This window comes from Apodemus sylvaticus, chromosome 10 (assembly GCF_947179515.1).
Source record: "Apodemus sylvaticus chromosome 10, mApoSyl1.1, whole genome shotgun sequence".
Lineage (NCBI taxonomy): Eukaryota > Metazoa > Chordata > Mammalia > Rodentia > Muridae > Apodemus > Apodemus sylvaticus.
Genome location: NC_067481.1, coordinates 51,891,104 through 51,903,220, shown reverse-complemented (window position 1 = coordinate 51,903,220; position 12,117 = coordinate 51,891,104). Strand labels below are relative to the sequence as shown.

General features: G+C 53.2%; 2 protein-coding genes across 6 annotated transcripts in view; both read right to left on the bottom strand.

Annotated features, from left to right (window-relative positions):
- The window catches only part of Spns2 (SPNS lysolipid transporter 2, sphingosine-1-phosphate), a 37,688-nt gene extending 34,877 nt beyond the window's left edge, over positions 1–2,811 (bottom strand). For 2 of the 3 annotated variants that reach the window (XM_052194169.1, XM_052194170.1), the window contains exon 1: positions 2,298–2,811. In XM_052194169.1, coding sequence (XP_052050129.1) covers positions 2,298–2,667 — 370 coding nt within the window. In that variant the 5' untranslated portion in view covers positions 2,668–2,811. The remainder of the gene's footprint in view (positions 1–2,297) is intronic. The other variant, XM_052194168.1, reaches the window with a different exon arrangement.
- Positions 2,812–10,540: 7,729 nt separating this feature from the next.
- Spns3 (SPNS lysolipid transporter 3, sphingosine-1-phosphate (putative)) overlaps positions 10,541–12,117 on the bottom strand; it is a 54,299-nt gene continuing 52,722 nt past the window's right edge. For all 3 annotated transcript variants that reach the window (XM_052196277.1, XM_052196279.1, XM_052196276.1), the window contains 3 exons: positions 11,989–12,087; positions 11,709–11,880; positions 10,541–10,864 (listed from right to left, as the gene is read on the bottom strand). In XM_052196277.1, the coding sequence (XP_052052237.1) occupies positions 10,782–10,864; positions 11,709–11,880; positions 11,989–12,087 (354 nt within the window). In that variant the 3' untranslated portion in view covers positions 10,541–10,781. The remainder of the gene's footprint in view (positions 10,865–11,708; positions 11,881–11,988; positions 12,088–12,117) is intronic.

Sequence of the window (12,117 nt, the reverse complement as noted above, 5' to 3'; positions counted from 1 at the left end):
GGCCAGACTGTGAGGTCCGTAGGGGTCGGGTGGGCACAAACATCAAAAGTGCCCACACAGCAGAGTGTCTATAGGCCCGCCTCTGTTCCAGCAGAGCCAGCAGGCAACAGGTGGACTCAGACCCTGGCACAAGACCCTAAAAGCCATGGTAGTCACCATAGAGATTGTAAATATTCCTAAAAACTGAACTCAGGGGCAGGGGGAGGGAAGGCCATCATAAAGAAAGGGAGGCAGGCTTATCCGGAGAGGAAATGATGCCTGTTGTGTTGGGGATGGGGGGGGGGGCGGTAGTGCAGAAGCTTACACCCTGGGCAGGACAGCGAAAGATACAAAGCTCAAACAGTGTATGTCCAGAGCCTTCCAGGCCTCCCTCCCCCACTGCACTGCCCCCCCAATCAGTTCAACAGAAATCTGCTATCTCGTTCTCCCCACTCTGACCCAAGCATTGGTAAAGGTAGATAAAACCCCACTCCTTGATCCCACTTCCCTCTCTCTGCCCCTGGCCATGGGTTCCTGGGGCCAAAATAAAGCAAGCATGACAGAACTAAAAGCCACAGCAATAATTCCTACCTAAGCGAGAGAAGAGACTCAGGCCAGGCCAGGCTGAGGGGGTGGGGGGTGGGGGAGGCAGAAGGGAGGTCTAACACCTGCTTTGCTGATCACCCCACTGGGCAGTCTTGGATAGGGCTAACCAAGGGTCTGACTTCCCCCAGCTGTAAAGAGCCTGGTTTGCAATGTGAGGGCCCCCCATGGTCTCTGGCTTGTCCTCACAGAGTGGGCACCTTAGATCCTGAGCTCTAGGCAGCACGCCACATGCGTGGTAGGTTGGCACACTTGAGGGTACACCATGCTCTTGCTCACCAGAGCAGGAGAACAGTCTCTTGGGACAACCTGATCCGAAAATTGATGCCGCTGGCATCTACTTCAAGTTCACCCCCAGGAAGGGACAGAGAGCAGGTGGGTGGGTGTACATGCAAGATGGGGGAAGGGCAGTTTCTGCTCTATCCCATTGGAGTTCTTTCCTTCCACTTGACACAAAACCATTCAAGACAGGAACAGACTAAGGCCCAAAAAGAGCACCCGAGTACCCAGGTGGTATGTGGTTGTGTAGTTTATTTTATGTCAGGGCTCTCTTTCTCCAAACATCCCTGAGTTTTCTTTAGTGTCACGCAAAATATCCAAATCATCTCTCTTCTCCTTTCCTCTCATTTCTCATTAGGATGTAGGCTAGAATGTTGGATCCCGCACAACCCCCCCCCCCAACTGCTCTCCTCCACAAGGAACCCCGGAGACCAAACTAGCCAGCATTTCCTTTCAAGGCTGCATTCTCCTCAAGCAGGGCCAGCTCTAGGACAAGTGCCTACGTCTTGACCCCTGGGAAGACAGGGAGAAACGCCAACAGAATAGAATCCCAGAGCCAAATCCATACTAAGAGGCCCGGGATCAATCAATTCACGAACGGAAACAGACCTAAACACAAGCTGAAACTGGCCCAAGGTCACACACACATCAAGCACATCCAGGATAGAAACCCAGTTGTATCCATTTCAGTCTCAAACCTGGGGTTCATTCGCAGAGATGCGCAATGAACATGAGGCTGCCTCTCTTTAGACCCCCCTCCCCGCCCCCAGGCCTATGCCCTGTTCCAGGCTCCAAGCGCCATGGAGCAGAAGGAGGCGTCTTCAGGCCTCAAGCCAGGGCCAGCTGCAAACCGCATCCTAGGTCCCCAGCCGGCGCGGACCCGCCCCGCCCCTCCCTTGGCTCCCCGCAGGCCCGAGCCTTTGTCAGCCACGCGCTTACAAGCTCACACACGCGCGCGCACACACTCGAGCTGCCTGGCGCACACCCGCAAGAGACACACACACACTGGCTGCACGCATGCAGGGGGGTGGCCGAGGCCGAGGAAAGAAGGAACAGACGGGCCATGCACGCACAGACGGTCTGGGCTAGGGGAAAAGGAGGAGAGGCGGGGGAACCTGCGACTGTGGAGGAAGGGGACGCACAGGCAAGAAGGCGAGAGGGACGTAGAGGAGACTTCGGGAGGACAACGGATGAGCCGTCAAGGGCTGGTGAGGGCTCCCTGGCTGCTCCAGGGGTGGAAACTCCACCAACCCCTGACATGGGGAGCTTGAGGGTGCTTTGGATTGGACCCATGGAACACGAGAGCATCGCTTGAACAGCGGGTCCATAGGGACTCTCCAGAAGGCTTGGATCTAGGGGGCTGGCAACCAAAAGCTCCCTAGGGCATCTGGGATGGAAGGGCCCCTGTTCCAGAGCTGGATGGGGCATTTGCTCACCTGCCACAGTGTACCTGTCCAGGTAGTTGAGCACGTTGCCCAAGCTCAGGATGGCAGCGGCTGCCCCCCGCCCTCGGCCCAAGCTGGCGGGTTTGGGCTGCGGCGCGCCGGGGCCCTTGGCAGCGGCTGCGCAGCCAGGGGTGCTGGGGATGCTGGGGAGTCCGGACGGGACCCGCCTCACGCTGCCGGACAACGTCTGCACCTCTTCGTCGGCGGACACGACTCCAGCGCCCCCAACACCCCGCGCCCCACAGCAAGCGCTACCTCCAGCCCCTGGCTGCGCCCCCCGGCGCCGGCGCCGCCGCTCGGCGTCCGCCTCCTCCTCCTCCGCGCCGCCCGCCGCCGCCGAGGCGCATTCCAGGCACATCATGCCGGCCCGGGCCGGGGCGGCGGGGGGCGCGGGGGGATCGGGGGACGCGAGGCCCAGCCCGGGCCCGCTCAGTGCGCGCGCGCGCCGCGGAGCCGCCGCTGCACCATCCCGGCCCGGCCCGTCGGCTTCTGCGATCGGGCTCCAGCCCTAGCTGCGCTGCTGCTACTGTTCAGTCAGTGAGACGCGCGGCCCCGCCGGCTCTGACAGCTGCGGCCCGCCCCGCCCATCAGGCTCGTGCCCAATCACCTCCGGGCTCCAGCCACAGCCCCGCCCCGCACGTGCTGCCCCGGGGGGTGCGGGGGATCCTGGCCGCAGAGCCCCACCCGCCTGATGGGGGCGCAAGTCACGCAGGAGCGCTATGGCCACGGAACCCTCGGGGATCAGGAAGCGATTGCGGGGGCCTGGGGCGGGGGAGAGCGGAAGCATTGATTAAGATATAGGTGAGGGAAGGATGACCCAGACCCTACTCAACTTCCACCCTGTCCCTGTGGTGGGAGAGACCCCTGCCTGAGGCTAAGGAAGGCCCACGGCTTAAGCTACGCATTTGAAAAATGTCTCAGATGGTCAGATCAGGGGAACCTGTTGGAGAGCTGGTGGCTCTAACAGTTACCTTGATTCAGTCCATTTAGGCAGCGCTGCCTAAGAATCATGATTGGTGGACCCAGGACACAGACCTTGTGAAGGTACATTGCTCTGCTCTCTAGAGAAGCACCCCCAGGCCACGCCTTACCCTGGGCTCCTGTGTGTGCACCCTGACCATATCTCTACCCCCACAGAGTGGAGCTTGTGAGAACCAGGGCTCGGATTTGAGCCCAAGAGAACCGGGAGGGCCTCCTCAAAGCCAGGCAGGATGTCCTACACCTGTAACCCCAGCATTTGGGAGGCAGAGGCAGGTGGATCTCTGTGAGTGTAAAGCCGGCTCTGATGTTCCAGGCCAGTGAGTCCAGGCCAACATGTTTCTAAATAAATAAATATTTAAAAAAGAAAGAAGTTAAAATCCAGTATAGCATGTTCTTCCTAGTGTATGCCAAGCCCGTGGTTCAAATCAGAGAGTCGGGGAGACTTGATTCAGCCCCAGATAGCCAATGGTTTCTGTCTGTTTCACAGACAGACTTTGGGTCACCAAAGTGACCCATCATAAACAGACAACTAGTCAATGGTCGGGTTGGTACTAAGCCAGGGCTCTGAAATCATCTTGCTATTGCAGGCTGCTCCAGGGCCCACGTCCACAACAGGAACATCTTGTGAAGGTGTCAACCGCAGTGAGTCATGGCATAGCCAATGGATGACAAAGCATGAGGCACGCACGCGCGAGCGCACATACACACACATACACACACACACACACACACACATACTCTGCCGTCTTAGTGAGCAAAGTTAATCCCCAAGCTGGTGTTTCTTGGCGCCTTCAAGGTGTCTTTTAAATTCTGTGAACTGACTAAAAATATGCTTCTGCGTGTTGAGTATGAATGATTGTGACGGAAGGTTAGGGAAACAGATTTCATTCTGAGAGTCGCCTGCTGCCTCTTTCCAGCTGGCTGGATTCTGGCCTGTAAAGTCAGTCGTGGGTGAGGAGGAGGGGGGGTATTTCAATGGGTGGCCAGGGATAACAGGTGATTAGCAGACAAGTGCAGACCTAGAAGCTCCACGGGGCCAGACCTGTGTGGCTGTGCCAGCTAGAGGACCGTGTCTGCTCTGGATGCTGCCCAGCTGTGTATCTGTGAGGGAGGCTCAACCATGGCTTTGCACTCTACCCAGGTCTCATCTCCACTTCCCACCCCGGAACCCTCACCCTTTCACAGCTCTGCCCAGCAAGGCAAGTTTTGATTTTTGATCCACTGCTGTTCATCTCCATCCCTGGTTGAATTCTAGAGCATGGAAAAGAGGGCAGACTTTTGAGTCCTTCATACATGGGATGGGGAGAGAAGCCTGGTTTGCTACCACGCAAGTCATCCATTCCTATTATGAGACTTCTAACTTAAAGGCAGTTTCTGGAGTTGATCCTGTGTAAGATAAAAAAAGGCTCCTATTCATGGGCAGGGTGGTAGAAACAACACGCCCTTTCTGGCTGTGTGGCTGTGCATAGATGAGGGTTTTGTGAGGACTCCTGACAGCATCCTAGGACTATAGGATGGTCAGGGGGCCTCTGGGTGTTGTCTGTTTGTTTTGGAGGGGGGTTGAGGTAGATTCCTGGCTGTCCTGGAACTCAATGTGTAAGCCACACTGACCTCGAAACTCATAGAGGCCTGCCTGTTTCTGCCTCCCAAGTGCTGGGATTAAAGGCGTGAGCCACCCTGTCCATCAGATCTGTGTGTCATTATTTCTCTCTGTGGTGAGGAAACTGAGAGGCTCTAGAGAAAGAAGTAGTCTTAGAGGTATGGCTACCTCCAAAGTCAGGACTTTGATGGTTACCCATCACTCTGCCCCACATCTTCTACAGAACTCTTTTTCTGAACATGATGAGAATCTGAACGCAGCAAAGGCGTCAGGACCTTCTGATGTTCATTCATTAGCTATAGACTGTAACTGCCACATAAGAGCTAACACATACCAGTAATCCCAGAACCCAAGAAACTGAGGCTGGAGGATTGCAAGTTCCAGGCCAGAGTGATCTACACAGTGAGACCTTTTCTCAACAACAAATTCCAAAACAAGTGAGGCCAGAACATTAGGTTCCATTACTCCAAGGATAGCCATATTTGGGAAATGGTAGGGTCAACAGAGATATTTCCTTATTGAGCGGCTTCTCGGATTCTTTGCTATGATTGTGCTGACTAAATTTGTGTCAATTTAGCACAACCTACAGACATTTTGGAACAAGAAACCCCACTCAATCGGTATGTGGGCAAGCCTGTGGTGCATTTTCTTGATTAATGATTGATGTGGGAGAGCCCAGCCCACCATGGTGGTATCATCCCTGGGTAGGTAGTCCTGGGTGTAATAAGAAAGCAGGCTGATCAAATTATAAAGGACTTGCCAGTAGGAAGTGTTCCTCCATGATCTCTGCTTCAGTTCCTGACTTCAGGTTTCTGCCTTGAGTTCATGCCCTGACTTCCTTCAGTGATAGATTGTGATATGTAAGTGTAAGTAAAATAAATTCTTTCTTTCCCAAGTTGTCTTTGGTCATGGTGTTTTGTCACAGTAATAGAAACTAGTCTGGACAATGAGTATGCACATTGCAAATCTCCCAGAGATATGGAGAAGCTACCATATGTCCACATATGGTAGTTTGTAAGACCATTCCGTGAGACCACAGACCAGTTCTCGACAGAGCATTCTGTAAGAGCACGGCGGGCTCTAGCGAGGCTGATGATCTGGAGAGCTATTCCTCTCACCTCTGGCATCCCCACATGGCAACGACTCCCTGGCTCAGGCTATGGTAGCTTCTCTTGTCACTTGCATACCCTTGGGCATCCTTCACTTACACACGGGGTCTCAGTGATCACACATCTGTTTATGATACCCTGACTCCACCTCTAGACAGTGCTCACTACCAAGTCCCAGTTTCACACACAATCTCCCAGTTATCCTCCCAGCAATCCCACATACACCTTAAGCTAATCCCCACTGGAACCCACCATTCTTCCCACTAATCTGTTTCTCATCATGATGTCATTTATCTTCTGACCCACAGTGACACCAAGGAGAAATCCTGTGGGCCATCTGTGACTGTCTTACTTGTACCCCTTATTTACATATAGCTTGTCGAGTCTTGCTTTCAGTGTTCCCCATTGCCCATTGGTATATCTCAGACCCCTCATATGCCTCACTTAGACTGTCTGCCCCATATCAACCTCCAGGGTATTCTCCCACAGTGATAGTAATTTTCCAAACCATACTTGTGATTCCATCACTGCCTGGCACAAAACCTCTTCATGGCTTTACAACTCTTCCTAACCCATTGTTGTTTCTGGCCTCAGAGCCTCCTACATATCTCCAGCACATTATCTCATGGTAGAGGATCTAAGACACGGAGATCTTTGGATTGACAGTGATATACTTTCTGGAGCCTGGGCAAGTGGAAAAATTGGCTCATTTATTTGTAGTTCGGGTTCACCCTTCACCAGAAACACTGTTTGCTAACTTAGTGGTTCAGGACCACGGAGAGCGTCACACAAACAACCCACTCCCCTGACTTTTTAGTTGGGTTCTCCCTGTATTACAAGACCTTCCAGGCTAGCTCCTGTAGCTGGTTCTTAACAAATCCAGTACAGGCTTGGCTTCCTCATAGAAGCCTTCCCTGATCCACCTGGATGACCAATCATTTCCTCCTTGGGGCTATGTCGTAATGCATATTCCTCCATCACTCCAAACTCATTATTCTGATTATATTTGTATGATTCCACCACAGCTCCACCCCCAAAAGACACGAGCCTCAAGGTCTCATCCCCTGTCTGATTCATCTTTACCATCCAGTGCAGAGGAGGTGCTTAGAGAATGTTTGTTGATTGAATGAGCAAATGACATTTAGCAGGTGCAGAAAATATGTGTTGATTTGTATTGTGTATCTGTCGCTCTGGGTGATTCAGAAGCCAGCCAGATTTCAATCCTGGTATCTCTAGAAAAGGCATTTTATCCCCAGTGACTCCTCCCTGGATCCTTGAAACATCTTTCTTGCAGGTCACCACCCCATCTGGGAGAAGGCATCTGTATTCTGCTCCTGCTCTTGCAACACTGACAACTCACTAGAGTCTTTTTCCCTCAGCCTGGGACCTGCCACATGAATTTTACTCTGAACACTTCATCTTGGTCTCTCCCCTGCTCAGAACAGATGGCTCTGAATCCCCACTTATACAGAAGCTTGTGTTCCATTATTTTAATGTTTTTTCCGAGACAGGGTTTCTCTGTGTAGCCCTGACTGTCCTGGAACTCAGTCTATAGAGCAGGCTGACCTTGAAACACAGAGATCCACCTGCCTCTGCCTCTCCAGTGCTGGGATTAAAGGTCTGCATCAGTATGAATGGTTCACTTGAGCATTCTTAACACTTCCTAAATTAGACTTTCAGAGACAAATATTCTCTGGAAGGAAATTGAGAGGAGCCTCTCCCTCACCTCACCTGGTAGAGAATCTAGCAGCCCACCTCAAATCATTACAGGAGATGCTGTCATTGAGGAAAGTGTGTGTGTGTGTGTGTGTGTGTGTGTGTGTGTGTTGTGTTAATGTTCATTGTTTGGCATTGGCACTCAAACTCGCCCTTCTAGCAAAGCACTCATCACTAAGTCACACCCCTGGCCTTTTGGTTTGGATGATCAGAATTAATTCATTCCTCTTCCTAGCAGCTCTCATGGCTTCCTGGTCTTAATGGAGCTATGAATCAAGGCACAGGCAGAGGCTCCAACCTAACCCAACTGGACTCTTGTGTCTAGGGCATTAAATCTTGACTAAGTGGGGAAAGAATGCCTGGAGCTCTGAAAAAATTAAAAGATGAGGTAAAAACTCTGTTCCACCTTGCCATCACCTCTATGAGCTCTTCCTACATTTTGAAGGGGTCCTTTGCCTCCTTAAGGAAATCAGTCCATCTCTGTTGCCTGTGGCTCCATACCAGAAATGGGTAAGGCCACCCAGGGGAGCCACCTCAAGCCCGTCCTCTTGGCACTGGGGTAAATCATGGCTTCAACAAGCATCAGTGCTTCTTGTTGGACTCTGAAAGAACCTTTGTAAACTCAGCTACCTCACAAGCCCACCCAGATACAGTAGGAAGTCACCCAGTTCAGGGGGAGGGACAGGCAGGTCAATGGCTAGCAGCAGGAGAACAAGCAAGGGCAGAGGTGCAGGAACCTAGATGTGTGCTCAACCCTCCGAGCTGTCAAGACAGAGCGGAAGGAAAGCTTTCCTCACCTCTGCCATGGTCATATACCGACCTAGAGAGCAAGGTGGCCTCATGGGCACAGGCACAGGCACAGGCAAACGCATCTTCCTGCTAAGATGTCTCCTGGAAGCTGAGTCATTAACGCAGGGAGTGAGCAGGGTTGGGCTTGGGGACTGCTTGCTGAATAGCATTTCACTCCTGTTGACATTCTCAACAGACAAGCCCAGAGTGTCAGAAACCAGGATTACCCAACAAGCGCCCTTCAGGTGATAAAGATACATTGTTTACTTCACTCGTCTACTCTTTGAAGTGAGGCACTGAGGGCCTCTCACAGACTTGCACCTGTGACCTCATCTACTGGGACTGGTCCCCAACAGGCAGGAAGTAGGACCTGAGGGAATCTAGGGCCTGGTTTGGCTGTAGATGAGGTGTGGCCTTGTCTTCCCAGGGTCCCTCAGTCCCAGAACTCTGGCACACCCCCAGACTCATTTAGAAAACAATATTCTGTAAGCCCCTGGCTGGGCATTAAGTCTCGTTGAGTTCTAGAAACCCAAACTTCAGAGTGCACTAAAAGAAAGGCCCCAGAGTAGGGATGAAAGCTACAGTACTATGGCAGGCAACCGAGGCCCTCTGTTCCCAGGCAGTCGTGCCACCTCTTCCTATCGGTGGCATGCACACCTCCTCCCTGGCCACACTCCTCATGAGTCCCTATGTGCCTCCTGCCCCATCCCCTCTACCCTAATTCTGTTCCTCCTGCCTAGGGTTTTCTTCCTCCACATCTCTTGTCCCAAAGCCACCTCTAGAAGGTTTCTGAGCCATGTGACCCCTTTTCCTCTGTCCTGCCTTGGACTGTGAGGTCCAAGGACAGGCTAGAGTCTGGTTTACTGCCCCACACCTTGATGGGACCTACTGATATCAATCAATGTTTGCAGACTTAGCACAAATGATGTTTGTGACCTTCCTCCCCAGCCGCTGGACTCTGCCCATTGTCTGGAAGCTGAGCTGTATGGATGGATACTAGGTTCTGACCGACATCTGCATTTGATGCCTCTCAAACAGAGCTGTGGAATCTGCAGCTAAGATCAAGGGAGGAGGAAGCCCTGGTCCTCAGTATACCGAGAGCAGTATGGCTGCCTTCTCAGAGACTCATGCTCTCCACGCCAACCTTCTTCCTTGGAGTTTCAAGGTGGTTGTTTCATGATCTCCAGATGCCAACTTGTGAATTGGGGTTCTTGTCCTGGAGATGCCTGCCCCTGAGGAGAGCCTCGGGGCAGGCGTAGGCTGAGCTAGTGAACCCAGCCCCAGGAGTCTGCCACAGCCAACTAACTAGAGACAAAAAGAGAAGCCTTAAGAGGCAGGAGAAGAATGTAAGGAACAGGAGCCGTGTTGAATGCTGGACCACTGCTCTGCCCACAGATGCTGGGAGGCAGGCACAGCCTGGCACAGCAGAGGTGGCAATGAGTGAGTGAGTGATTGCCCGATTGGGCTCTGGGGGAGGGGACAGAGCTGGGGTCATAGGCAGAAAGAACATGCCTTCCTGCTGCTGCCCGCCTGGAAGCTGTTGATCTCCTGCAGGGCCCGCTGAGCCCAGCTGCTCAGAATCCAGTGCCAAGCGTGAGACCCATAGAGCTACCCCCCTCAGCAAACCCGCCCCCGTGGAGATGCTGAGGTCAAAGCTTAGGCTGGAGAGAGGGAGGGCTGCTTCAAGAGTATGTGTGAACAGTCATGTGAGCCACTCTGCGTGTGGCTAGGAGGCAGTTGCCTCTGTAATTGGCACAGGCTGCACCAGCAGCCGCAGGGAACCCACCTCCAAGACCACCTCTCACTCACATGATGAATTCTCCCAGAGGGGTATTGTGTGTCCCCTGTGCCTTTGCAAATAGGAGAAGCTAAGTCTGAGTGAGAAGGTAATGGTGGAGACGCCCAGACACCAAAGCTGGGCAACTCCCTCAGGATCCCCACGGTAAAGGCCACCATGAATCTTTGGCTTGGCCTGCCCATCTCTTCTCTCCTCCTCCTTCCTGCAGAGGCTTCACAAGGCTAAAAATAACAAGATGGTCTAAGAAACCCTGAAATCTGAGGGCTTTGCACTGGTCGTGCTTTAATAAGGGCCCAGCCTCCCTGGAGGACGGTGACAGCTCAATCCAGCCAACTCCTGGGCCCTGGCAGCTCTCTAGCAGGGACTGAAACAGTGGCAAGCGTGGCTTAGCTGGGGTCCTTGAGTCACAGCCAAGAGGGGTGGGGCCCCCAGGAGGATGTAGGTAGGATGGAGCCTGCTCACTGCAAGACAGGGGCTCGGGGCTACTCTGTTGGGGAGCTGGTGCCAGATAGCAGCCCTTGGCTCTCCGTGATCCTGCTGGCTACGTCCTTGTCGTCCAGAGTTCCTGCGGGAGGCAAAAGATGATCAGTCAGGCAAAGGGAAGCAGAAGAGGCTTGGAGACCTGCCTGGGGACGGGTCTTGAGGTTCTGTTTGCAAAATAAAACTGAAATCAATCCCCCTTTCAGTGCCACTGCTGTGGATTTAGCTCCAGTGTCCAGAGCATTTCTGAGACATCTCTGCCCCAAGTCTGGCACTCTGAGTTCTGCTCTCAATAGAGCATTCCTGGGGATGGTTTTCACAAAGCTTTCAGGACCCCTCCTCTGGAAAGCTCACGGGGGCTCCCATCTCACTGTCAGTGAAATCCATCCAAGGATTTCCCTATCCTCTGCTTTCCTCACCACCACCACCCCATCCCCCTCATCCCTGGTTCAGTCTCACTGGCCAGCTTGTCAGGCCCCAACACATCAGGCACATTCCTACCACAGGACCTTTGCACAAGCTGTTCTCAGTTCCTGGAGCCCCTTCCAGTCAATAGCTGCTTGGCTCACCCCTTTTCCTCTTTGCTCTTCCACTCCAGTGTCACCAGTTCACTGGAGACCACATCATCTGTCCTTGTCAACCCTTTTCCCAGACTTTTTTTCAATCTCTCTAGCTCTTATGTCAAACATTTTCCCTTTTGTTTTTCTGTTTTGGGTCCGTCTCTAGGCATTAAACCATCTGCTCTGTGAGGGCTCTGACTTGCCTAATTCCATCTCTCTCTCCGGCAATCAGCTATCTTGCCTGGCACATGGCAGAGGCATAATAAACGCTCTGGAATGAACCATCCATACAGTCACCAGATGTGTCCACATCCCAGTCCAGATGTGTCCAGCCTGGAGCCGAGCAGAGGGAGCAAGGGGTGGGAGTACCTTTGCCAGATTGCCTGGCCTGGGCCTGGTCTCTTTCCAGGTGCAGTGCAGTCAGCAGGAAGCAGCCACCACCCAGCACGATGGCGAAGGCACAACACAGGAAGCTGTGCTGCAGGCTGAGAAAGTGTTGCAGGTAGGAGTTGGGGCGCTGAGCCTGCAGGACACTGGAGATCTGCCATGCAGAGAAGGGTGTTTGCCAGGCCCACCAGGTGGTCCCAGGACCTTTTCAAGAACAGCACCTCCCAAGTTCCTCCCCTACACACACTTAGACAGTCCTTACAAGTCCAGTGAGGTAGGGGCTGCCAGCGTCTCCCAGGACATGGGCCACTGTGATCTGAAGCGCCTCTGCCGTGCCCCGGCACCTGGGCACCACCACCGACTGCAAAACACAGAAGCCCTGGGGCTAAGT